Genomic DNA, 27,397 nt, shown 5'->3' with positions numbered 1-27,397 from the left:
TTCTTTTCTTTTCTTTTCTTTTCTTTTCTTTTCTTTTCTTTTCTTTTTTCTTTCTCGTTTCGTTTCGTTTCGTTTTCTTATTAAGCTGTCTTTATCTCACCCCATGAGTTGTCCAACTTTTGCCCCCTGGTTCTCTTGCAGGGGGTCGGGGAGGTGAGTGAGGGTGGCTGAGTGGTGTTTAGCTGCCCACAGGGTTTAAACCACAGCCACCATCACTGTCATAACTTAGGCAAGATGCATCCTGCTCCAGGTGCTGGCCACAAAAAACTCTTCATGTAACTACCCGGTTGTTGATGCAGAAAAATAAGGTATTCCTGAGCAAAATTTATCTGATGTCAGATGCATTCCCTAAGACAACATGACTCATCCTTTACAGTCAGGATGTCCTCTCTGTTTTGTACCAAGATTTGTTGCTGCTGTGGTACCTTCCCCCGTGTTGTGCCTGAGCAACTAAATGTCTGTAGCATCGTTGCTATTGTTTATTGACGCGGACACCTGAAGGAGCAGAAGAGAAACCCACAGCACCTCTGTTGACTTTGGCTTCCCAGAACGTTTAGGCACTGGGACAGGCATCGTCCTCCCCCTTTTCTGGACAAGAATACTTGCTTGATGAGGAACAGAAGACATCGTAAATGCCCTCAGTGAGTCACTGCAAATACTGCAAACTTGTAGGCAGGATAGGAATTCAGAATAATCATGGCAACAGAAACGCTTCTTTGAAAATGCTTAGATGCAATTCAGTAAGGAGAAATGCAAATTACTACACTTGCGGAAAAGTAATCAGCTGTGCAAATGTAGAATGGAGAACGGTTGGTTATGCAGCAGTTCTGCAGAGCAGATCTGGGAGTTACAGCAATCCTAAACTGAGCATCAGTGAGCAATATCAGAATGTAAAAACCCAAAGATACTGGGATATTCAAACAGAAGTCCAGCAAACATCTGAAATAAATATTCTCCTTAGCTTAGCACTAATAAAGTATAAACTGGGCTGCTGTGCTGAGAGTGCATGGTAACAGTCTTCAAATACATAATTTTAACTGCAGAGGTGGGAATAGACTCCGCACAGTACCTTTTTGAATAGGACAAGAAGTCATCAGCAGTAACCACAGCAAACAAAATTAAGCTAGCCAGTAGGAGAAAACTAATCATAAGGGTAGCATAGCATTAGAAAAGATTGTCTAGATAGTTATTTAAAGGCCTCTCATTTGGTAAATAAAGAACACTTTAGACAAACATCTGTTACGAGTGTTTTGGTGTAATTGATTCTGCACTGGGGCAAGCCTTCTTAAAATCACTTGTAGACTGGGGTTTCTCTGATTCTTTATCACTGCTGTGCTACATGTTTCCAGATCTTCATCAAGTATTCCACTCCTGAGAGATAGGGCTTCAGATTGCATGTGTTGCTGCCAGCTATGGTAGCTATTCTTTTAAGTGTCATGAGGAAAGGGAAACAAAAGTCTTTCTTCAACATGATCAATTGTAAGTTATTTCTACGTATTTCCAGAAAGCAATTAAAAACAGGTATTACAGAGGATGGCCATATTTCTCTGAGCTACATCATTACCTAGGAAGTAGGATTATGAAAGATAGTGCAGATTCTTAACAATATCTTCTTAGTGAGTTTTCGTGGATTTTTCTTTTGATTAGAGGCTGATGGCTCTTGTTCTTCCAGAGAGAAGATAATCAGATCATTATAAACAAATGAAAATTTTAAAAAACAGTGTCAAATGTTCTTTCCTCTAGCACTTCATCAACTCACAGTAGTTCAATTAAATAGACAAAAATTACCCCAAAATGTTTTCTGTTTTGATAAAATATGAGTGAGAAGGGGCAATTACATTTAATTTGACTTCCTGTGTATAACAGCCCATTAAATTTTACCCAGGTACTGTGTTTGATTACAAAGACTTTTGGTAGACTAAAACATTAGCATATTAACAAGACCAAACTGTTGTTTGCCTCAAACACCCTCCTACTGTTAGGGAATTTAGCAGATACAGGTTTTTGGCATATGACTAACATCATATGATGCAAAGGAAGTGAAAACTCCTGGATTTTTTTAACAGTCTAATTTGGTAGATTATTTCTTCCCCTCTTAAATACAGTAATTGTTTGACTCGGAGCATTCAGGCATCCTTGTACAACCTCAGAGAGCTGCTTTGTCGCATCCATTGTCATTTATCCTGTTTCAACTAGTTTTTGTTTCAGCTTTCCCTGAAGCAGCATCCACAAATGGAGGAAGTGGAAAGAGAAGCTGGGGGTGTGCAGTCATTACAGATGTAAAGATCAGAAGGCATCAGCTTCCAAACAACCTAGTCCTCTCCCATACATCATTTGGAGAAGCTAAGTGAAAATGTAAAATCTCTGAGTTGTCAATGAAGAGCCCCAAGCAAGAGTCCACCACTTCTTGATGCAGCGTTCGATGTTTAATTGCCCACTGTAGTGGGAATTGGCCTTATTTCAAGGGTGAATTTCAAGGCTTCTGAGTCATATCTTGAAATCTGGTCTTTTTCCCTGTGTTGCTTGAAAATTCTAAAATGCTGAAAGTATTTCTCTTTCATTATGTTCAGTATAGTGATCTACATGCCTCTTGACCTCTTTGATAGGAGCAAATCAAAATGAATTTCATATTTTAAGACTTATTTTCCAACTCCTGATCTTGTTTTTTCATTGCCTTGTGGTCTCAAATGTTTCCACATCATTCTTGAAGACACTGGCAGGACTATTGCAGAAAAGTCTTACCCATGTTTTCAGAGGAAAATACTCATTCTGTTTCTATTGTATAATTTTTAAAGGCCAGAGATTGCCTTTCTTCACTTGATTGCAGTGAGAGTTAATGCTGCAGCAGTATTCTCTTTTTTCAGCTGTTGCTTTTCAATAATGTTGTTTATCCTGAAATAGAGCCTGTACTTTTGACACTTTGAATTTACCTGTTTCTCAAACCTTTCTTGTCCTGATTGTTTAATGGCACAATCCAAATCATTCTGATTATCAGTTCTCTGCTGTGGCAGCATTCTCTGTATCCTCTTCAAACACATAGGTGTTTCTAAATTAGGGCCTGCGGGAACGGTGTTAAGCTGAGGCAGGGGAGGTTTAGGCTGCATATCAGGAAGAGGTTCTTCACCGAGAGGATGGTTGCACACTGGAACAGGCTCCCCAGGGAAGTAGTCACTGCACCAAGACAGTCTGAATTTAAGAAGCGATTGGACTGTGCACTTAGTCACACGGTCTACAATTTTGGGTAGACCTGTGCGGTGCCAGGGGTTGGACCTGATGATCCTTATGGGTCCCTTCCAACTCAGGATATTCTATGATTCTATGATTCTAAATCAGGGTTTTACAGCATTATTCACACACTGGGTATGGCTTATTATAAGAGTCTGTCCAGACTCTATTATAAGAGTCTGTCCAGTCTCTAAAATTGCGTCTTCTGGTATCTGTGGTCAGCCCTAGGACTTCTGCCACACGTGTGACTCTGCAGAAGAGTGTAACTCAGCTGTAAAGGTGCAGAGGCTGTACAGCTGTGGTATAGATCACTGACTGCACTATGGATTAGGACTGGTCCTCGTGGGACTAAGTGGAGGCAGTTGTCCCTGCTAGTGTCTGCATGCTTATGACTGTATTTTTTTGACCTGTTGGTGAGTGAATTTCTAATATACTAATGCAGCCTACTAGAAAGTTGCACTGTACAGAGTTAATTCATGTGGCAGTATCAAGCCACAGTAAGTGGTCTCCTATTGTTGCTGTCATCAATTATATTGGAATCTTGACAAGATGCTGGCATGATCTACCTCTTGGTAACAACACCAAAAGCATTTCTTATTCCATCTTCCAGATAAAGCATTTTGTTAATTTACTTAGGATTGGTGTCAGGCTGATAGTTTATAGTTCTTGTGTCATCCCTGGCACTCCTTCCAGGCTCTGGAATTTCCCAAGTTTCCAGAATTTCTTAAATACTGACATTTGTTACTGAGATAGCTCAGTGTAAAGAATTCTGGCTCTGGATGTGAAAATGCTTCACTTTAACAGGTGAAGCTCATGGTCTCATGCTCTCCATAGAGGTGACAAATTCTCCATTTCACCTATATCATTCCAGTGGCCACCTTTGTTCCAAATTCACCACAATACTTAGTGGACATTTCTGTCTTTCCTATGTTTCAATTCACATTTCGTCACCCACTACATCTAACTTGAAGGCCATTTCTTTTTGCAGCTGGCATATGCTACAGATTGGAAGTGAACAAAGTGTCGTTTGCACCACATAACCCATGCAGATTCACCTCATAAGAGAGCTTTGTGAGTTTAAATTATTTCAGCAGGAGTCATTTTGACTTGCCAAATCAGGATCTGCAGCATCCCTTGCACTCAGTTAAGTAGGAGCTATTTCTAGTACAGGTCTGTTTGCTTGTTTGTTTTAAATGGTCTTTTAGCAAACATTTGCCAAATTTTTCTTTATGCCAGTAGTGTCCTGAAGATCTAAGTGCAGCCCGTGTTCTTGGTTTATGGTGTTGTTTTCTTTTCGATCGCATTCCTGGAGTTCAGCTGACTGCAACTCTTCCACCAAAGGAACTCGTGACTAGTGCTGAATTTACAGAGAAGGCTAATTCAGATTTTGATGTATCTGTTAGAGAACATGCATTGTAAGAAGAACTAAAGAAGTGATGCAAATCATCCAGTCAGAACTGAAATGCTGTGCTCTCTGCTTTGTTGCTGGCTTGCTGTGCAAGCTCAGCCTGGTTGTGACACGGGGCCGATACCGAATGGCTTCTGCACCCAGCAAACACCGGCTGGGGTCTGCTGGCCCAGCACAGCCTTATGGGCAGTAACACTTGACAGTGCGAGTAATTTATTGTTAAACAGCTGAAGAACATGGTGGAGTCCCCTTTGTGAGATAATCCATCCATGCTGAGTATCTGAGCAGGGTCTGTGTGGTGAAAATCTGAAGCTTCTTCCCGGGAGGCTGCCCTCCGTGGGGGTGGTCTGATGGAAGTCGCCATCCCTGAGGCCGGGATCAGTGAGAGGCAGAGAAGTGTGTCCTCGCTGCAAGGCCTGGGGCTGGGCCCCAGGGTGCGGGACCAGGATGCGTCAGGTGTCAGAAGTCCGTGGTGGCCCTGCCGGGAGCCAGTCACTGTCCTCTTCACCATGGGTCACTGTTTTCGTGTAGCTTGCATGGGCCTGGTGTGCCTGGGGGCAGCCGTGGGGCAGCCGTGCCAGGGCACTGAGTGGGAAGCTGCTGCTGCTGTGTGTGCTGAGCAGCCATGGCCAGAGCTCCACCGTCGTCTCCTGAGCACAGGGATACCAAGAGCAGAGGCTTCGGTCCCCAGCCCAAAGGCGGCCACCCCAGCCCCACACCACACTGGGTGTCACTCCCTGACGAGCCACCGGTGAGGCCCAGAGAGACCTGCCCTGGCTGCGGGGGGCCAGGTTGCATGGGCTCGGTGCCTGCCGGCAGAGCAGAGCCAGCAGCTGCTGGGCAGGCCAGAGCTGGGCACAGCCACGTCCCAGCCCCGGGCCTGCCGCAGCCTCCTTGGTCCCGGACTGCCCTGGTGGTGGTGGAGACTGGGGCAGGCAGGGGACTCCTGCCCGAGTCTGTAACTGGCTCAGGGCGTAGGTACCCTTCGAGTTCAAACGACAGCAGCAACAGGTCTTCGTTTTGTGATTTGAACTGAATCCAGTTAGTACAACATTTAATATGCTGACATCAGCTATGGGGATTTGAAAGTAGCTTCTTGGCCCATCTTCTTTAAGAGATGCTGAGGAAGAGAAGATTCATTCCAGAGAAATGATTAGAGCCGGTTCTGGCACTTCATGTAAAGGCCAAATAGGGCTTCAGTAGGGTAAGGGAAAATTCAATCACCAAATGGGAAACTGGATGTTTCAGTCAGAGATGTTATTTAATAATGGGTCCCATTGGTATTCTGGAAGAGCTGTTTTTGTCTTCATGAAATTAAATATCATGCTTTCTCTAGTGGGTTTCATAGATCTTATGGCAAGAGAAGATTGAACCTAAGATCCTGGAGGCAGCTGACTTGGGAAATAAGGTGCTGCTGCTTTCCTAATTTTGCATGAAAATTGAACTGCTGAAATGACCCCGAATGGCAGACTTCATGTTACAGAGGAAGGCAGAAGAAATAAAAAGTGTGCAATAGTACCCTGCAGTACTTAGCAGTCTAAAGAAGGATGTCTTGGTTGTATACTAATCAGTTTAGCTCTAAGCACGCGAGCAAGATATACCAACAAACTGCCTATTAGAGGCATTTTTCAAAACTGCTGTGAGCAGCAGCACACACAACAGCCCATCTCTGGGAAGGGCAGATTTCAGTGCTTTGTAAAAAGGCACAGAAATGCTGCAGAAAGCAAACCATGCATAGAGGTAATGGCAGAGAGCAGCAGGAGCCTCAATGCGTGGTACTGGTGCAACAAAAGTGGGGTTTGAGGAAAGAAAATAAGCAGTCTGAAAACTTAGTCTCCACCTGTCTGTCTCCAGAATGGCACTTGTCAGATGTTTCTATCTATAAATAATGAGTTAAAAATGTTAGTAGCAGGCCTGAATGCTAATTATAATTAGCAATAGTGTAATCATCACTTTCAGATTCATAACTGATACTATGGAGGCCAAAACCTTTACGTTGCCCAGCAGTCCCTTTTGCCCTGCCTGTAAAGGATGTGGTATTGTGGTTTATGGTATGCCAAGGCGTACAGCAGGTAAGTCCCCAGTGCTTCCTGGCTGGACAGGGTCATCCCTGGCCGTCGTTTGTGTGCCACTGAGCCTGAGCAGGACTTGCTAGAGCTGGTGCAGCCACCCACCCTCCTGCAGGGCAGGGGATCACAGCTGCCGTGGATGAGGAATTCTGCTCACGTTAGTCCAGAGATTTTGTAGAGCTGTATGTGTTAGTTGCATATATTTGCATGTATGAATGCTAACAGTCATGTGCACAGTAGGAATAACATACTAACAAATCACAGTAGGTTTTATAATTATTTGTGGGGGTGTAAATTACTACTCAAGCTGCAAGGCAGAAGAGAATCAAACTATAAATCAGTCCCTCTTCCTCCGTACACTGACTGTTCAGTGCTGGCTTCAAAGCAATCAAGGCTGCTGGTATGCTACTGCTGCTTGTGAATGTTTTGTGAGGGTGATTTTCCTTTAATGTTTGTTTTGTTAGGAATGCTAATTAACTTTCAGGCTTGTGATTAATTGGATCATTTATCCAAAAAAAAAAAAAATGTTTTCTATTTTCTTTCCTTAAGTTTCTGCTATATTTATGTTATTTTCTGTCTTTTCAAGAATAGCTGTCAGGGTTGCTATACATTTGGTATGTATACACTTGTTCCCAAGGTGCAAGTATTAATTATCAAAGTATTTCCATTCCTGTTATTGTCTTGGAGGTGTGTTTTTTTATGTGGTTTTCATAAGGGTTACCTTTACAAATACTTTTACTCATTATTTAAATTGATGTGGACAAATAAATATATAGTATAAGAACTCAAGAAGTCAAAAGCATTATATCTTTAAGAAATATGGTCTTTTTTTCTTTACTTCACCATCCCCTCATGTTAAGAGGAGCCTCTGGCTGACAACCCCTGTGCTATGAGTTGTGTGGACTTAAGCATTTGAATGAGAAAAAGGTGAACCTTAGCCAACGCCAAGGTGATGGTTTAGTGCCTGCAGGGCTGCTGGTGCAATCTGTAACGTTGGGTCTGCTGCCTTGGTAGGTAATCCACGTTCCTTTTTTTAAAAACAGTCAAAGAAATGCAAGGTTTCAGATCCATATGTTCTTCTGCTTCCTTGAGAAGCAACTGTGCCTGACAGCTATTTTTCCACATTTGTTTTTTCAGCAGATCATTACTTTTCCCCATACAATCCTTATCACGTTATTACATGCTTATGTCATGGTCATATTGGCCTTTTCATTTTTTGAAGACTAGTTGTAAGCTTAATGCTGTGACAAACAGCTTGCTTAGCAGCAAGGAAAGCTGGGCTAAGCACATTATGTATGCGCTGCATTGATTTCCAATTCAAACCATCAGCTGTGAACAAGGCTCTCTAAAAAATTAGTGTGAACTCTCCCATAATAAAAAACAGCTGAGGGGTTTTGGCTGACAGGCCCTGGGTGACGTTGGTGGGGCAGGGGTAGGCTGGGGTTGGAGAAATTATCTTGGATTGCTTTTTCAGGTGGGCTGTGTTCTGCTGTGGTCATGGTCTTTCATGGTAGTACGTGCCATTTCTAGGTGCTTTTTTATGGGTGGAAGTACACATGGGGCTCTGGACAACCAACATGTTTTATTATCAAAACAAAATTTAAAGTAATAAATATATCTCCGGAACAGGTTCCTAAAGGAGAGATTTGGTTTTTGTCTGCAGTCCATTTTATGAGTATGTGGCAGTAAGTATGGGAGGATGGGGAGGAAAGAGGAGGTGATTGATTTACAAAAGTTCAGTAATGTACGGCAGAGTGGCTCATGCCAGACAGGGACAGACTCTTGATGATTCAGATCTAAATTGCTCAGTTTGTAAGTTTGAGGAGATACTTTCCACCTCTAACCAGACTCAGAGCAAAGGAACACTTGTGTTGAATATTAGCAACATTAGGATTGTGCAAACAGAGTTCAGTTAGCAATTTGAGCTGTCAGTGAAATATGTATCTGTCACGAATGTCAGTAAAAGTAGCTGATAAACTTGGGCGGCAGCAGTGAATTAACTGTTTTTCACATTATGTCTTTTCTGGGCAGAAACCCTCTATAACCACTGAATGTGAAATTATCAGTATATAAGGTACAAAAAAGAGGTTTTGTTTCTGGGCGTTCATGTTTTAAACAGAGATGACAAAATATATTGAGAGCACCAGAGTAAGTTATCTTCAAGTTATTCTTAATTACAGTAAAAAGTTAATGATAATTTTTACAAAGCAAATGTGTCAGACTCACGGGAAACAGCTGCTGCTTCAGAATGAGAATTGTGCAAATTACTGGATATTGTGAGTAGAACATGGAAACACAGATCCAGGAAGAAAACAGAGTGGCAGAGGCTACTGTGTGGTGATCACACAGAAAGATAGTCCACGTGGTCTTCTCTTATCACAGAACCCTGCAAAGTGGTTTTGAGAAGTGGACCCATTCAGTATTGTAAGCTAAGTTATTTTCATCTCGTTAGTAAATTTGTGAAATGATCTTTGTGTGATGCAGTCCCTTAAAACGAGCCAGGAAGCTGAGCTAAGATTGTATGTGGTGCCGGCAGTCCCTCACAGCCCAGCAGTGAGAGGTGAAGGTTTAACCTGGCTCTGTGCGCGGCCGTGGCTGGAGCGATGCAGACTTGTGGAGGGACCATCGCAGTCCTACCTGGTCTGATTCGTCAGAGAGCAGTTCAGCTGGACAACTGAAGGTGTCAAACCAAAAAACATGATATGTGATTTTCCTCATTCTACAAGTGACAAGTCATTCATTAAAGAGACAGAAACTCTTAGTTAAGTCCATAAAGGATTTGTTAATCAATAGTGACTACACTGCTTGTGCTGAGTCTGGAGCAGCTGCAATGGCAGAATACTCCTAATCTGGACATACCTACATGCTAAAGGCATTTCTTAGAATCATAGAGTCAACTAGGTTGGGAAAAGACCTTAAAGATTATCATGTCCAACCATCAACCTGACCTACCGAGTCCCATCGCTGAACCATGGCCCTCAGTGCCACGTCCACATGTCTCCTGTGATGGTGACTCCACCACTTCCCTGGGCAGCCCGTCCCAATGCTTGACCCCTACCCTCTGTGAAAAAAACTCTTCCTAATACCCAGTCTACACCTACTCTGGTGCAACTTGAGACCATTTCCTCGCATCCTATCACTTGTCACCTGAGAAAAGAGACCAACACCATCCTCTCTGCAGCCTCCTTTCAGGCAGTTGTAGATCGTGATGAGGTCTTCCCTCAGCCTCCTTTCCTCCAGGCTAAACAGCCCCAGTTCCCTCAGCTGCTCATCATGTCTTGTTTCCCAGTCCTTTCACCAGCTTTGTTGCTTTTCTCTGCACACACTCGAGCAATTCAATGTCTTTCTTGTAGTGAGGGGCCCAAAACTGAACACAGTGCTCGAGGTGCAGAGTACAGAGGGACGATCACTCCCCTATTCCTGCTGGCCATGGTATTTCTGATGCAGACCAGGACAGCAGTGGCCTTACTGGCCACCTGGGCACAAGGCTGGCTTCTGTTCAGCGGGCTGTCAACCAGCAGCCCCAGGTTCCTTTTCTGCCAGCAGCTTTCCAGCCACTCTCCCCCAAGCCTGTGTCAGTGCATGGGGTTGTTGTGACCCAAGTGCAAGACCTCACGCTCAGCCTTGTTGAATGACACACAACTGGATGTGACCCTCTGAGCCCATCCAGCCTCCTCTTCAGAGCCTTCCTGCCCTCAAGCAGATCAACACTCCCACCTAGCTTGGTGTCATCTATGAACTTTTGAGGGTGCATTCGATCCTTTCAACAAGGTTCTTGATAAAAATGTTAATGCAGGCCCCAAGACCGAGTCCTGGGGAGTGCCACTGGTGACTGCCACCGGCTGCATCGAGCTCCGTTCACTGACTCTGCGCCCGGCCAGGCAGCCGGTTCTCCACCCAGCAAACCACACACCTGTCCAAGCCCCGAGCAGCCGCTTTATCCAGGAGAACACCATGGGAAATGGTGCCAAATGCTTTACTAAACCCAGATAAACAACATCCATGGCCTTTCCCTCATCTATTAGGCAGGTTCTTGTTGCAGATGTTGTGGAAGGGGTCAACGTGCGCAGTCAGGCAATGAGCCCTACTTCAGGGCTGGAAGCTGATGATGATGATGGGAGCGCTGTCCAGGGAAGTACACTGATGATGAGAGCTGAGATGTGGAGATTTTATAGTCTGACACATAAAAAGCCGCTTTGAGGTGGTCGCAGCCATTCATGGTTTCACCAAGAAATTTTAAAGGTCTCCTCTGACTCATCTCCTGAACCAGCTGATGATAAGAGTCTGCTTGCAAGAGAAGTCATCCCTGTGAACTGCCAGAACAGCAAGGAAGCAGCTGTAATGTAAGATGCTGCACACATGACATCTGTACTCTTGGAGAAATCAAATAATTGCTATTGAGCTCTTAGAAAATTAGGACTAAATTGGCCAAATCTCAAGTTGCAGGAATACAGCCTGTACAATAAAATGCTCTGTCTGTAAAATGGCAAAGAAAAACTGAAACAATACTGCAGGACCCAAGTTGAGAAGGTTACTCAAACGTTTTTCACAATGCCCCTTACTAAGTACCACCTCCACTGACGCAGGCTGTTGAAAATCATTTCAAACATATGACCCTCAAGCAAGCTACTGCACCAGCTGATGCGTTTTTTGTGTGCTCACAGTCCTCAAAACAAGGCACTCTGAGGTCATATGCTTGTGCACTGATACTTAGTAAGAGTGGGAGACTCAAATACCCAGTAAATGTGTGAAAACCAGGTACTCCTTCCCCAGGCTGCAAGGTATTGAACTGCTCAGCAAATTGGAAATCAATGCATAGTTCCATCAAAAGCATTTTCCCATTGCATTTGTTGCTCTGGTTAGTGGTCATGAACTGCTTTTCTTACTGTTTCAAGCATCCTGTGAATCTAAGGTCTTTCAAAAGGCAGTAAGACAAATTATCTCAGTGATTTGGGACCCTACCTTTGAGCTTCATGAGAAGGAATATCTTAAAGGACTGCAGCTACAAGGAGCTGGATTTACCTTTAACGCAAAGAGGTGTGATTTGAAGAAATCGTGCCCATATCTTGGGTCACGTAACCATTACCATTAAATAACTTAAAGAGCAAGAGTGGAGACTATCTACAGCGTGCAGCAGCTTCCAGTATAACAGTGCTGAAGCACTGCCTGAACATGATCAGCTCATTAAGCAAGTGTGTATCAAGAAAGCCTGACATCTAGTGACCTCGGATTAGTTGCTGTTCTCCGTCACTTCTTTTTCATCAAAATGAACATGACCAACTCCACGGAGGGAGCTGGTCCAGCATAACCAGCAGCATCCTGTGACACATGCCAGAGTTGCTGCCCAGGAGGACGGGGCTCCCAGATACTGCGTGAGTCCTGGTGTGGAAACTTTGCAAGAATCATAGAAGCCTAGAAAATGCTGAGCTGGAAGGGAACCACAAGGACCATCAGGCCCAGCTCTTGACTCCACACAGGACCACACAACAATCAGACCATGTGTCTGAGAGCATTGTCCAAACACTTCCCAAACTCCGGCAGGCTCGGTGCCGTGACCTGGGGAGCCTGTCCCAGTGCCTGATCACCCTCTTGGGAAGAACCTTTTCCTAACACCCAGCCTGACCCTCCCATGATGCAGCTTTATGCCATAAGAGAAATACCAAGGGTGGCATGCCTAAAACATCAGTGGAAATGTCTGAGAAAACACCAAGAGGTGCAATAAATCAGGGGTTAAAGGCATGGCCTGTACTGATAACCCTGAACAGGAACACCAGTCAACGGCAAGGGCTGTGCTGCTGACCTGCACTGCCCATGTGCAGATGCTGCAGGAGATAGGAGTCCTGTGTGCTGATAATGCCACCGAACAGATGACTTCTCAGCAAGCTGCCTGCATTCTGACAGCAGGAGGAGGGTGACAAGGTTACCACACACCGCACACACCGCTCCTCCTCCTTTGGCTCCAGCGGGAAGACAAACTGTAGCCACTGCATACCCCAGATGAAGAAAGTGCAAATTGTTTAATCCAGCCTTGCTAGGATTTGCTAGGATAAAGCAAGAAAGATTTGAGATGAGGATCGTGTCGTAGTTGATTCATAAAGGTTCTAAAAGATCTGTCCAAAGTATAGTTTGTTTTTGCCAGACAAGAGGAAGCCAGGAGACTGTGCAAACTTATCAGCCATTGTCCCTTCTACTCCATCACACAAGTGATCTCTGTCAGAATATAACTCAACTCACACTTGTGGAAGTTCTGAGTATGTGTGGATAGAGCCGAGTTATTAGGAAAAGTTAAATGAAGCCCAAATTGTCTACTCCAGGAGGGGCTTGCAGTGAGTTTTCTTGATTTAATTTTTACAACGATGATGCAGCAATGACCAAAACCAGACGAGCTGATGGGAGCTCTTGAATGGGCTGCCAGCACTCTAACAATTTCTTCAGCAGCTGAAGCTCTGACCTTCTATCAGGTACAACCAAATACTTGTGTTTTTTTTGAGGTTTTACCTTTTGTTTTTTGTGTGAAGGGGTTTTGCTTTGTTTTGTTTTGTTTTGCTTTGGTTTTCTCCAGTTAGGGTCTGCAGGAACAGCGCTATCAACGTGAATCACTTAAAACATCTGAGCACGAAGCAGGGCAGCCGGTCCCGTCACTGACACGTTCCTCACCAGGCCAACGACAGCCAGTCTTCAGTGCTGTCGCTGGTGTTGATTCAGAAACTGCACGATTCTGTGTGCACTGTCAAAGCAAGCAGAGTGCAGTGACTCCAGCTGTTTGAGGAGTTTGCGTGGGTCTCCTGTGCAAGACTACTGCTCCTGCAGTTTCTACCAGCAAGATTTCAGAAGTGGCTGAGGTGTGACGGTTTGACTCCTTAGAGCCATATTTCCTCCCAAATGCAAAGTGGGTTTCCTAGAAGAAAGCACTTTGAGTAGCATCAAATGGCAGCCAAGTGTCTTTTCAGTGTGGGCATGTGGTTTGTGAGCTGGGAAGGGTTTTTGCAGAGCTTCCATAGTGACCATAAAGTTAGCCTCCACAGCACTCAGGATTTGGTAGAACTATTTCCCCTGAACTGTGTTTTTTCCAGGTTATGCAGTACTAAGCTGTACCATTCCTTGTGCAAAAAAAAAGCTTTCCATAGTTTCAAAAATCTATGAAATTTTTTTTTTTTTTTTTTTTTTTGAGTTTGAGTTTGATTGTGTTCCTTTCCAAAGTGGGAAGAGCAGAGCAACTACAAGTATTTAAGGTGTGGGGGCACTTCGGCTGTGCCAGTGATTTAATGGTTCTCTGTCTAATTCACTTTTCTTTGCTAATAGTTCCTGGCCACTGTAGGACATTATGGTGACATTTTTCTTGAGCTGTCTACCGTATCCCAGAGTTCTTAATCCTGGTTGGTAATGGTCATCTCAGAGCCTGGGATCTTATGGATGAGGTGAGAAATTTTTTTCTCATGTGCCTCAGTTTTTCTCAACATTACATTTCATCTCAGATTTTTAACCCCAGTGATAGAAGATCTTTCTACAGTTCTTCACAGTTTTCCTCATCTTTAATACTCTGAATAGTTCAGCATTATCAGAAAACCTGGTTGCCTTTCATTCCTCTCATAAGTGGTCTAGGGGTGTGCTGAGCAGCTTAAGTCCTGCCACCAGTCCCTGCAAGACTCCACTGCTGACCTTTCATCTGATGTGCAATCCTATAATTTTCTACCTTCTAGTAAACTGAACATGTAAGAACCTGCTTTTTTATCACATGGCTTCATGGCTTCCTCGAGAGATCTTAGTGCAGGACTTTGTCAAATGGTTTTGTAAGCTGACTTCAGTTAAGTTTCTCTCGTCAAATAACTTGTATCTATGCTTTTTTTTCCCAGGCCCTTGTCTTTGGCCATTCTCTCTGGCTGCTTGTCAGTTTACCCCTTGCTCTGTTGCAGTGTTGGCCCATTGCATGTCTGGAACAAAACCTGCTTGTGGTGCTGGGGCGATTTGATTCAAGCCAGCACTTCCTAAAGGTGCTGTTGGTGAGACTGCTGAGTTCAGCTGCCTCCTCCCTTCACGATCCATCAGCACGATCCTGGCAGGCCCTGTGGTCTCCAACACCTTTGCCTGTCCTTGTGCTGTGCTCCTGCAATGCACATCCCTAGGCACTGGGCTGGACGGGGGGTATCCAAACGGTGCAGACACAAGCTGTTCTGCACTGGTTATTTTGGGGACCATGACAGCTTCCTGAGGGGCCTGGCTGTACCCACGTATATTTGGTTCATCCCCCCTGTCTACAGATCCCAGAGAATCCCTGAACCACAGAGGCTGGGAGGGACCTCCTTTCTCTGCATCCATATGCGTGACCTCAGGGAACTACAGTAAGATTAGGAGGCAAGGTTTTCTCTTAAAATGCTGTGTTAATGTTCCCAGCAGTGATGCTGGGAGGTACCCCTGTGTGTGCTAGCTGCCTGCTGTATCCCAGTGCTACAGTCAAGCCCAGTGCTGGCATCGCAGGCCCGGAGCCGCCTCCTCTGCTGCCATCCTGCAGAAAGCGGTGCCACGCACCCGCCAGCCCAGCCCCGCTGGAGCCCGCGCACCGCGGCGAGCGCCGCTCTTAGAGCCACGGGCTGCTCCAGGACCTGGGCTGTTGGCAGTCTGGTCCTGGTGGTCCGTGACCCTTATTTTGGTCTGTGGCATCTTGCAGAGGTGCTTCAGCCTTGGATCTGTCTGCGAGTCCCTGTGTTTCCGAAGGGGAAACCTCCCCACAGCATGAAGGTGCGTTTTGTTCAGGTGTCTGTTACAGCCTTGTGCCCTGCGTGGAGCTTTGGCACTGTGACTGTCCCACCCAAAGACTCTCTGGTAGGCTTCCTGCTTCGTATGTGTGTGAAAAGTGATTTTAGTATTAGTTTTGATGCCTTCTGCAAATTGTTCCACAGATTTGTGTTTGGCCTGTCATAACTGTGTTTTTACATTTAGCCTGACAGAGTTCTTTCCTTGTTCCTCACTTGGCCATGGAGCTTTAATAAGGATGTTTTCTTGTCTTTTATAACCTCCATTTCCCTGCTGTTTAGCCATGCCAGCTTCTTTCTGTTCTTTCTCAATCTGTAAAATGTATTTGCACTGTGTCTCCAGCACGGTGTCCTTAAACAGTCTCCATCTGTCTCCTTTGCTGAGGATAGAATAAATCCACATTGTAGAATTTGGATTTTCTAGGACTTGTTTTTATTATTTATAGAAATATGCATTGTTCTTCCGTAAATACATATTGGACAAACACAGACATAATGTTCTTTAATCTCCTTTCATTCAGGCAAAGGGAGATTTTAGGCGTCATCTATTCTCTCTCAGTACATGCAGCAACTGAAGCCAGTGATACCACGAACTGTAACATCCCTGTTTGTGACGATTTTCCCCTTTAAATGTATGCAGCATAGGTTTCATGAGCTAGCGATACACCTTAAGACTTGAGATGCTGTTGCATGTTACCTTGTCTGTCTCTCTGTGCATCTGCACAGCCGAGTGGCTCCGATGTCAGCTCTGAACAATGCTGCTTCTGTGGAGCAGAATTCCCACAGGTGTAATTTAGCAGCGTTAAGCATGCATCAGAGCCTGCCTTTGCCTCCTTTTTTAGTCGACACCATTTTCCACCGCTTGCCGAAGAAGCGATGCTGGAAGGCAGCGGATGATGAATCTTGTCTCTGCAGCCTGGGGCCATGCTCGCTGGTCCGCGTCCCGTGGTCGGGTTCGGCACGTCTGGTGCAGAGCATGCCCAGTGAGAAGGAGCTGGAGAGCAGCACCTCTCTGGCTGCAATGCCTTTTCTGGAAAGTGAGGAGAAAAACTGGGGACAAATAGCTTTTTTCTGCCAGCATTAGTATCAGCCTGATTATTCCACAGGCTTACCTTTTCTGTATCTCTGCAATGCCTTCTTTTCCTTGACTTGACTGCTTTTCTGCAAGGTCTTAACAGCTTTCTCATTATCTCTGTTGGTTTGAAGTCCAGGTGAAATGTATCATAGACTTCTCATTCCCTTAATGATCTGCCTTATTTTAATGTTTTGGTTAACTTCCTAGAAGTTACTAGTTCAGTGTGTTTAAATGAAATGCTTCCAGTACTGAAAATATCCTGTGAAAACTGTCCATATTTGAATTGGGAAGGTGATACTTTTTACTAACTGTCTTCCTCACTTTCTGCAATATCTGATCTTCAGAATTTCTCTGGTTCTCAAAGCCCACATTTCATCTAGGACTGAACAGCCGTGGTTTGGGGTTTTTAACTGATGACTGAAATGCATTTGACCAATGCAGGAGGGAATGTGATCTCAAACAACACATCCTTCCTGGGATTTTGCTGCACTTTCAAATTGTGTGTGTGTGTGTGGCTGGAAGGTGGTTTCTTCTGGGGGAAGAGTTGCTTTTCATGTGCCAGTTTGCTTTTGACGTAGTTCATAATCAGTGCCTTTAATGAGCTACCTCCTGACTGAATTAAACAGAAAATGTTACTGATGATAATCAGTGCCTTAGGATCAGTTACAAGCATAAATAGGCTCCTTTCTGGCCCCCTCTCCATTTCCTGGTGTCCTTTGCTTTCATTACAGAAGCACCACTGTCACCTGCATTTCTAGAGATGTCATGATCCATTTTCATGGTGTTTTAGGTGGATTATTTTTCCATTCAGGATAGGGCTTTTCCCAGTTTCCCAGGGCTTTTCCATTCAGGATAGGGCTTTTCCCAGGACCTGATATTACTGCTCAGGTCCCCTGGCTGCCAGACTCAGGGGCTGGGAGGCTCTTCTGGGACAGAAGTGCACATAGGACACCTGCTCCTTTATTCTTCCCCAGGCTTCTGCTGGCAGTAAACGTTTGAGATGAGATGCTTAGTCTGACCTGCTGTGGTCATCCTTTTTCTCTTGTATTCAAACAGAGCCAGTACAGCTGGCTAGCACCCATGTCACGGCAAAGCAGGACTGTGACACCTGCCCCTGCAGAGCGCTCGGGCCTGGGCAGGTCTCCACGGCCTCCTTGCTGCCAGGCATGCCGTACCTCGCAAACTGCTCAATAGCAAGGTGCCCCGTCAACCCCAAGCCTCCAAGGCACATGCCTGTACCCTGTTGATTTCTGCTAGAAGCTTAAGTGTTTGTTGTACAACTCTAACGGTGATCGCTTTCCCTAAAGCTTCACCAGCCCTGGGAGGTGAGATGGGTTAGAAAGGAGGCCTGTCTGCCATGGGCATCCATGCTGTTTTGTCGCTAGCTTGCTCCACAGGATAGATTTGAACTGGGCCAATTCCCAGACAATCCCAGTTACAGGGCAAAGCCAACTCTAGTCAGAGGCAATTTCTGAAATGCAGCTTGGACAGAGCTGCTCTGTGCTCTGGTTTTGATTTTCTGGGGCAGAGAAGAAAGTTTGTCCACAAAGACCTGGGCTGTTGTGGCCAGAGACTGGTCTGTGGCCCAGTTACTCATCATTGCCATATATCATCCTTCTGTTGCATCAGACATTTTCTGCACAAGGTACCTGAGCAGAATTACACTGTTCTGTGGCTGGCTGTGGGTCTGCAACACCATGGTATGTGAGTGAGTTTTTTACCGGGAGAGGCCTAATGTGGTTCATCTTCCACCTACGTCAGGCTCAGCTGACCTTAAATTATTCCTGAGGAGGATTTATCTAAAAGCTCCCTGTAAGTGACCTTCCACCACCACCTCTGTTCTGTGCTTCAGCATGCATCATTACTGCTGAGAAGTGGTGTGGCACTTTTTTAAGCATTTTCTCCTGGGAGTAATTGAGTCAGTACATCAAACCAGGTCTTTCCTCAGGCTATGTTTGCTGGGCCCTTTATCTTCCAGATGTCTTCCTCGGGACTCTCTCCTGTTGACCCACATCTTTCTGGAAGTGTGGTGCTGGCAACCGGACAGCCGAGCGGTACTCCTTATCTAACTTTAGGAATGTGATTCACATCACTTCGTTGTAGGTGTCTGCCATGTAGGTGTCTGAGCTCATCGCCCTGGCTTTCCCTGAGAGTCGATGCAGATGTGTGCAGTCAGTGAAGCCAGGGGTGCCATTCATTTGACAAAATGTAGGCGGTCATTTCAGCATGGGATGAATCACATCTCCATTGACTTCACCGAACAGGTCTCCATTGAGTCTAAAAGGAGCCTGGAGCAACTTGCTCACTGTAGGTGCTTGTTTTATATACGCCCACATTTAACTCGATGACTCCCAAGGCTACTGCCGCATGGGGTAGGGCAGAAGGATTATGTCAGATCTTAGACAGCACTCTTGCTTATTTTTCTCCAGTCTGTCCAGTGTGACACTGCAGCTGATGTTTATGAGTGCAAAGTAGTATTTCTGGCTTTCCCTGCTGGCTGTCCAGCCAGTCCTTCTGCAGCCTCTGCCTTTCTTTTCATAGCTCCTCCCTAGTGCCTTGCACTTCCCTTTCTCCTCCAGTATTTTTCAGACCATTTCTCCAGTGATGGTACCACATGAATCCAAATCCTCTCTTCCAACATTTTTCTGTCCTCTGAGTTAGGATCCTCTGCAAGTTTAAGTTTGCTCTCTATTTCATCCTAGCCATTGGTGAAGACATTGGGATTGTCACAAGACAGACCCGCTTTTAAATCCCACTTTATATTTCCATCCAGTTCAACAGTGAAAAATGTCAAACCAGCTATTTACTCACCGTGCAGCAGTTTATGTTCCCCTTGCTTTTTGTGAGAATGTCTTGTGAGAGCATTCAGTGTGTTTAACTGGCATCAAGATATATATCACAGAACTGCCTTGCCCATGTTCATGAGACCTAGTATGTTCAAACAGAAATTAGGTCAGTTTAGCACAATTTGTTCTTTCAAATCCATGCCACCTGGGATTAATCACCTTCTTTTCTTCTAGATATTTTATTAAACTGTTGTGTTGTTTGTTAGAGAGATTTCATGGGAATTAAAGATGAGTTACCTCAATTTATACTTCCTTTGATCTTTCTATTGCCTGTTTTTAAAGGTGCGCGTGATGCCTTTTTCAGATCTTCTGGAGTGTCATGCATCCCATGCAAGTTCTCAGAACAATCCATCAGAGCTCTCAGATGTTTTCCACCAGCTCCCCAGGCACGTTCAGAGAACTTCAGCTGGCCCAGATAATGGAAAAAAAACACTGAATTCCTCCAGTTACTGTTTTTTCCACTTAAGTCAGGGCTCATCTTTGCCATCACAGTGTTACCAGGATGACTGGAGTTAATTGTAGCTATTTAGTCCAGTCATAACCTTACTATTTTTCTGTAATTGTTCATTTGATCTATTAGTTTTGTCTCTCTAGTCACAAATTTACCAAAATAATTAGCCCTGGCCAAGTGCATTAACTGTCTGTAATTTGGTTTCAGTAGAAGGTAGACCAGCAGAAGGAGGTCTGATACCCAACCCTGGCACTGCAGGAGCGAGGCAATCCGTCAGGCTTTGTGCTGTCTCAAGCAGCAGCTCTGAAGGGCCGTGCTCTGATGCCTCTGTGTCGTTACACGAGCTCATCTGTTCCTCGTTTACCAGCTACGTGTCGGGCACAGTAATCTGGCAGTGAACTTGAGGTGCTGTTTTCCATCAGGTATCATAACTTCATTAACATTTATGTCCCAAGAGTATTAAATCACTATTTTGCTTAATCTTTCTCAAATATTTTAAAATTCAAATAACTCCTCACTACATTTTTTTGAAAGTTCCTATTTTTATTTAGACAAAAATAAAGAAATGAGTAATTCAGGTTACTTTTTTGGTATGACACGATCACAGATCTTTGATTGCACTGCTTCACCTCCTTCCCCAGGCTGGCTTTTGCTTCTTTTTCCAGCTCTCGGAGCTCTAGCAGTGTCAATCAGTGGCATCTCAGGTGACTTTCTACTCCCCCATGATTCTAGTTCACAAAAATTTAGTGTTTTTTTTTCACTTTTTATATAGATCTATCTATAGAACTATTTGGTGTGGTTATATCCAAAAGTGGAGGTGTCCACTGGATTTTACTGCAGTCAGTTATGAACCCGAGGCTTTTTTTTGGTGTTTGTAGAGATAAATGGCAATAAGCAAAGAGTTTGCAGGTTCCAGAGGGGCTTAAACTGGGAGTGCTCTTGCAAGATCCCCCTTTCAAGTCAAACTTCGTAAATCCCTCTATGGAAGACACAGAGGGGGGGAGTGAGCTAAAACAAATAAATGTCCAACATTTCCAAAAAAAACCACAGGTGGCTCTACATACGTACTGTTGGAGCATCCAGAGACAGAAAGAAGCATGTTGGGGAGTTTTCCTGTTTCTGACAAGTTTAGATTTTGAATTAAGATGCTTCTCGCCAGTTTATTTGCAGGTGGAGGTTTAATTCAGAGGTGGTGCAAAGAATGAAATATTTTTGCAAAGTAACTTCTGGTAAAACAGCAGCGGGCTGAACTTATTTAAAGGTGTACATCATTAGAGGAAATCTTGGTAGATGAGGATTGTTGGAGGCTGCACAAACTGTACTTATATTGGATGCAAGTGGTTTTGTCAAGAATTTCTTCAGTTTATCACCTGGATAAAACAACCACAGAGGTCCTATGGAAGAATTAGAGGTACAGAATTTTATCATGGATTCCTTACTTTTTCTTTGATAAAGCAATCACGGCAGGACTTGGGCACTTGGCCCACCACTAGGTAAAACAAAAACCACAATTTTGTACAGAACATTTGTTCGCCTTTCCCTCTCTCTCCTTCTCCTGCACATACACCTGCACGAACACATGCTTGTAGAGGTGGCAGAATTTCTCATGGTATAGGGTTAAGATCTCACGCAGGGCATCTACGAGGGCTTGATGTATCCATTGGAAACCAGGGGATATTCCCCTGGATGTGAAATGTCTTAGGTCTAGTTCTGTTCCTAGACAGGAAGCCACGGCTCAAGGAGAAGGTAAAGGCTTGATACAGAAATCATGGTCTGAGGTTGTCTGGCTGCTCCTAGGTGCACAGGAGAAATGTTCCCCCATAATGGCCTCTTCTGGGCGTTGCAGGTATGAATCTGTTTCCAGCAGGCCATGCTAGACTTGGAAGAGAGGATTTTGTTGTAGAAGGGAGAGTTTTACACGTGTCAAGGAGCATATGCATACCCAGCTTGGCTTTTGAAAGACAGGCAATGTGTTGAAAATGTGACAGAAATGGATGACTGTGTGACAGCAGCCACCTCCTTTAAAGCAGTTCACATAGATTTGTTGAATTTTGTCCACACCTAGGTACTTCGTTGCACGAAGTGATGGGTTTATAGATACCCTTTTTTTTTTAATGTGTAATGCCAAAGAATGTCCAAAATTATAGCACACAGTGAAATACCAGGGGAGTCCAAGGAGTTTAGGCTTGAGTTCTGTGTTAATTTTGTTGGACAGCATCTCTCCCGAGTCTTCCAGAGTGCCTTGGTACCTGCGGCCCTGGCATGTATTGACTTCTGTGATCGCTTTCCCTTGGTCTTGGAAAACAAAGGAATCAGCCCACCTGTCTCAGTAGGAGAGCCAGATACTGTTGTGATGTTAACGGCGGTCATAAAGCTACCAAAAAACGGGTGTCGATGCCCACAGATGCCGTCAGGCGGGGCTGCAGATGGGCAGGGTGGAGAGGTGCGCCCGCTCTGGGAGCGTGCACAGAACGGGGCGGCCAGCCAGGCCCGTGCAGCAGCACCCGCAGCCCCTCTTTCACCCCAGAGCGTGGCTCCCACACCCCCGGCGTGGCGCAGCCGCTTCCCTGCGGCACCCACGGGGCAGGGGGGGCGGCCGAGGGGCTGCCGGGCCCGCGTGCCGCAGTGTGTCCGCTGCGTGCCCTCCCTGCGGGCCGGGGGTCCGGCACCCCCGCGTGCGGTCAGGGGGCCGCCGCACGCCGTCCGTCCCCCTCTGCCTGCCCGGGCTGTGTCGCGGTGCGTAACGCGTCCTGCCGTGCTGCCGAGCAGGACCGAGGTCCCTGATTAATTCCACTCTGATGTCAGACATGCGGCTCTGCTGGGAGGGATTTGCAGGGCTGCATTTCAGCTCCCGTTTGCGGAAAGAAGCCCTCTCCCCGTGCCCCCCCCGCCTCTCCTGGAGCCTGTGGACGATTTTGGTTGGAAGGGCCGCCAGCGCCCGGGGGCTGCTCCGAGCCACGCGTCCATTCCTCTCTCTCCAGCACCGGATTTTTTTCCGTTCTTCTCGTCTAGCTGCTGTTGAGGGCAGGGAAGAGCGGCTTTGTTAAAATAGGACAATGAAATGCATCCCCCCTCTTCTAATGACAGACGGTTACTTAGCAACGAGGGGGGGGGATTTTAAGAGAAGATCAGAGCATCGGGATGAGGATATAAACTCTGCTGTTCTCTCTCCCAGGAAACTTACCAAAGAGGCACCTTTCCTTTTGTCAGGCATCTAATTTTTTCATACGAGAGGCAACTGGAAAGTCTCAGAGCATCTTCCCTGATGGATGGATGGCTGCCTCCCCCCCGCACCTCCTCTGCTCAGGCGCTCCACTCTTCAGTTATATGTTAAGGGCATCATTTAAAGGGAAGCCCAAAGTGGGATCAGTAAGCTCCCTGCATGCGTATGCAGGTGACTGAGAAGGGGACCGGTGGGCAGAAGGGTGATCCAGGCAGCCAGGGCTTCCCTCCACCTACCTATTGAGGGAAAGTAGCTTTCGTCTTTTTGTTCTGACTTTGGGCAAGGGAGGGAGGGAAGCAGAGTGTTCCCAGCTCCTTGCTGAGATGAAACAGTCGATGAGAAGAGGTCTCCTTGTCACAGGCACAAAGGCCACCTCCGCCTGGCAGCATGGTGCTGAAATCTAACCCTAGCATCATTCTCTTGTGCTCTTTCCTGCCCAGTGACTACATCATTGAGGAGAAGACGGCCGTGCTGCAGAAGAGGGAGCATGAGGGATTCGGGTTTGTGTTGCGAGGGGCCAAAGGTAAGGGCTGCTTCTTTCACTTGGTCCTGGGGTTGGGGGAGAGCTCCATCTCGTCACCTCGGTTAGTGCTCCGGACCCTGCTTCCCTGGCTGCGTGGAGCAGCCCTCGAGCCCCTGTGCATCGGGGTCTCCTAAGGGAATCTCTTTTCTCCCTCTCTGACAGCTAGGCAGTGTGAGTGCAGTCTATTTCTGGGTACGTGCATTGTACAGAAAATGCCATTCATGGTAAACGTGCATCTCTTGAACGTTCTGGGGTGTTTTTCTGGTACAGATGCTGGTATTTGTAGCCTTGAATTTGGAAGAGTTTTCACTTCTGCCTATTTACTGGGTGTATAAAGTGCATCTGCCGTGCCAGGTACAGGTGTAAGCCCCATGGCCCATGGGGCAGGGCCGGTGTCCTCCACGGCTTTTTTTTTTTTTTTGCCTTTTTTTTTTTGTGTGTGTGTGTGCTTGAAGTTTTTTACTGGTTCTTTGAGTGTGTACAGCTGGGGTCCTCCTGGGGGCCCTGGCTGTGTTGGGGCTCAGCCCCAGCACGAGGGCAGGCTGGTGGAAGCTCTGCCTCGGACCTGTGCTGCCAGCAAGCCTCTGCTGGTGCCTGGGGCACGCTTCACCTGCACAGCCCTGCAATACCTGAGTGCTGGCAACCGGCACGTTGGACCCGGTTGTTTCTGTGGCTCCTGTTTCAAGAAACTGATCTTTTTGCTACCAAAAAAAAAAAAGAGTCCATTGAGAACTGTTAATGAATGTGCTCATATGCACACATGGAATGGGCTTCAGCCCATGCGGTGGGGGGCAGGTCACCCGCAGGCTGCGGGTCCTCTTGCCTGCCTTTCCAGGCTGAAGACACGGCAGAGGCTGGGGGTCTCTGAAATGCAGCTGCTGTCAGCAGAGGCATAGCGGCGCAGGCTGCCGTCCCTTCCCTGCGTGTAGGGTGCAGGATGCGGGAGGGAAAGCTTAAATGAGTGGCTGCCAGCTCCTTTGGTAGAGCGGCACCTTTCCTAGACTTCCGTGTGCCTGGAGATCGTTGTGGTTTGGACTTAAATCTTGGGTGTGATTTTCTGTCAGGATTCCTGAATTGCCTTTGTTCTGTCCGTGTCTCGGAGGGGCTCCGTGTGCAGTGGGTGTGTTTGTGTGCCAGTCAGAATATGGTCGCTGTCTCCCTCCTTCCCTGCCTCTCCCCTTCCCTAAATATGTGACATACGTGTCTGTCCATGTACTGCTCACATCAGTCTGTGTATTGTGGAGTGAAACTTCAGGGCTCAAAATGGCATCCGTTTTTTTGCCGGATCAGACTTGCAGCTGTCGTGCTAGGACAGAATGGGATAAATTGTGCCCGATTTCCATTTTTTTGGTGTTTGCCCTCCTAACGTCTGCAAGCTCTGTATTTTCCTTTGTCTGCCAAGGCTGAAGGAGCAGACTTGGAGCGGGTTGCACAGTGGGCGTGAGGCTGTGTGGACCTGGGTCTGGCTCAGGCATTCGCAGCCCGGCGCTGCTGCAGGGGCTCTGAGCAGGGCTGCAGGGGCCGCGTCTCGGAAGCCCCCGCAGGGCGGACGCGGTCTCCGGTGCTGCCGCCTGGGCCAGGGGTGCCGGTGGGTCTGCGGATGCCCCTGGGGAGCAGCACCCTCCTGGCGGAGAGGGGCTGGTGGCGGCTCTGCCACCCCCTTATTTCCCAGCCACTCAGCCCCGTGCTTCTGCTGCTTGGGGCTTTACGCTGGAAACAGCACTGGGATCTTCTGTCTTGGCCCCACCTGGCAGCACCGCTCACGCTCCATTTAGATAGCGAAGCACTTCAGGTCTCTTGGGGTGATTTGGAGAAGGAGCCCGGGAACGGGAGGGGCAAAGTCCCTGCAGAGGGAAGGAGCTGGTTGAGACACAGCTGGATGATCCTCAGAGGAAACTGCACTTCATGCTGCAGCGGATGGCGAGGATCTTGCTCGGCTTCCAGCAGCCGTGCTGCTTCCTTCCAAGCTGGGTTTGCCCATCCGTGTGACACGGCCCCACCGGCTGCATCCCAGGCAGGGGGAGCCAGCCCTCCCCAGCCCAGCCCGTCTCCTTCTGCCTGCAGCACCCAGGGGAGGCCAGGTCCCAGCAAACCAGCGGAGCGTTTGGGCAGAGGTTATTCCTGGATCCCTGCAGGAGATGATGTGCAGCTTTCTGACGCGGGGTTTGCCCGCAGCTGTTGCCTCGGGGAGTCGTGTGGATGGAGCAAGGGGCAGCAGTGAGGCAGCACCTTCGCTCAGCACCCTGAAGGAGAGTGGTGAGCAGGTGGATTTACTGCTGCATTTCCCAGCCCAGAGAGACCAGCCCTGCCCTTCATGTACACAGGTGATAGACCTGTGCTGAGCACAGGTATGAAATGAAATGATTTCATGACAAAATGCTGAGAGATGGTATTTCTAGGCTTATAATAGCCTGAACTCAGTCACTCTTCTCTACACACATAGAGGGTTCTTCTAGCAACCTCCGTCTTTCTGCCTACCATGACCACAGATCAGGCACTATCCCTGTAGTAGTATGATTCATAAAGTACTCATACGTACTTCACTAGGGCCATCCTTGTAAACAGCGGTTGTCCCAGCTGATAGTGACCGCACCTCACACATGGTCTCAGCAAATCCATGCTACCTGCTCCCTGAGCGAGGAGTGCTGTGACTGTGCCAGTTCGTACTCGTTTGGCGTCTGGTTACAGTGGGTTCTGTGAAAGTGGTGGAGGGACACACAGCCCCTGACTCGGCCGTTTACTAAGTAAGGAGGAGATAATTTAATGAATAGCAAAGATATTGCCTATAATGTGAATTGTGTTATAAAAAAATAGAGAAATGGCCCGAAGTCCTTGCTCCAGGGCATGAGCTTTGGTTTGTCTGTTTAATTTGGGGAGAAGTCCCCAGGCAGGGCATGTTATGCAAGAAGCTTCCCAAAATTGTTGCTTGCTGTGATATGTGTATCTCCTGAAGTGGCTGATCCTGGTTGCTGCTGGCGAGAACATGTCGAACCAACCTAGTGCAGGGCTTGTTTTGCTCCTGCTTCTTTCCAAAATGTTGCAAATCTTTTGTGGTTTTGTTTGTTTGCTTGTTTGTTGCCAGGTTTCCAATCAAGCGAGCACTTACCTGCTTCACCAAGTGTACCTGTATTGATGCAGGACGCAGACCTGCTTTCCAGGTCTGCCCAGCTCTCGCTGCTCTTTGGAGCAAGCTTCGTATCGGTGCCCTCCCTCCCTGGGCTCCCCTGCTTTCACACAGCCCCACGTCCCTGCTGCTCCCCTCTACAGCCTCTCCATTCCTGTACGCAATACAGCACTACCTCCACGTTCAGTGTCTGGTCTTGCATTTGAGCCGGACTGTTAGGGAGAGCTTTCCGAACCAGTGGGGTGTGCTCACTGGCTGCTCACCTCCAAACCTGCCTCTGGCTTCTGTGTGGCTTGGGCAATTCCCGTGCATGAGTGCCAGGTCCAGTGGGGCGTAGTGCAGAAATCCCACCGGGGGACAACTTAACCAGCAAGTCACACGGAGCTGTCAGAGCTGATAAGCTTGGGCACAGCAATGCACGAGTGTGGCTGTGCTTTGGAGACTGGTCCCTTGCTCCACGTATGGTCTCAGACAGTCCAGGCGTGGGACTGGCATCACATGCATGGCAGCAGTGTCCCGTAGATGCAGGGGCTGCCAGATAACCCAGTGCCAGCAGTGAGATGCCAGCTGAGGCGGACAGGAAGGCTCAGTTTGTAACCCAGCCTTCCTTGCTGGAACACAGCAGAACCCCCTGGGGGCCAGTGTTGTCTCCAGCCTGCCCTGGAGCACTCCCCATGAACACTGGGTTATTAACACGGGAGAA

General features: G+C 46.9%; 1 protein-coding gene across 1 annotated transcript in view; it reads left to right on the top strand.

Annotated features, from left to right (window-relative positions):
- SHANK3 (SH3 and multiple ankyrin repeat domains 3) overlaps nt 1-27,397 on the top strand; it is a 352,775-nt gene that overhangs the window by 246,233 nt on the left and 79,145 nt on the right. The window contains exon 18 of the mRNA XM_035335012.1: nt 23,488-23,570. Within this exon, the coding sequence (XP_035190903.1) occupies nt 23,488-23,570 (83 nt within the window). The remainder of the gene's footprint in view (nt 1-23,487; nt 23,571-27,397) is intronic.

This window comes from Oxyura jamaicensis, chromosome 1, assembly GCF_011077185.1.
Source record: "Oxyura jamaicensis isolate SHBP4307 breed ruddy duck chromosome 1, BPBGC_Ojam_1.0, whole genome shotgun sequence".
In the NCBI taxonomy this organism is placed as follows: domain Eukaryota; kingdom Metazoa; phylum Chordata; class Aves; order Anseriformes; family Anatidae; genus Oxyura; species Oxyura jamaicensis.
This window is presented reverse-complemented; position numbering and strand designations above follow the sequence as displayed.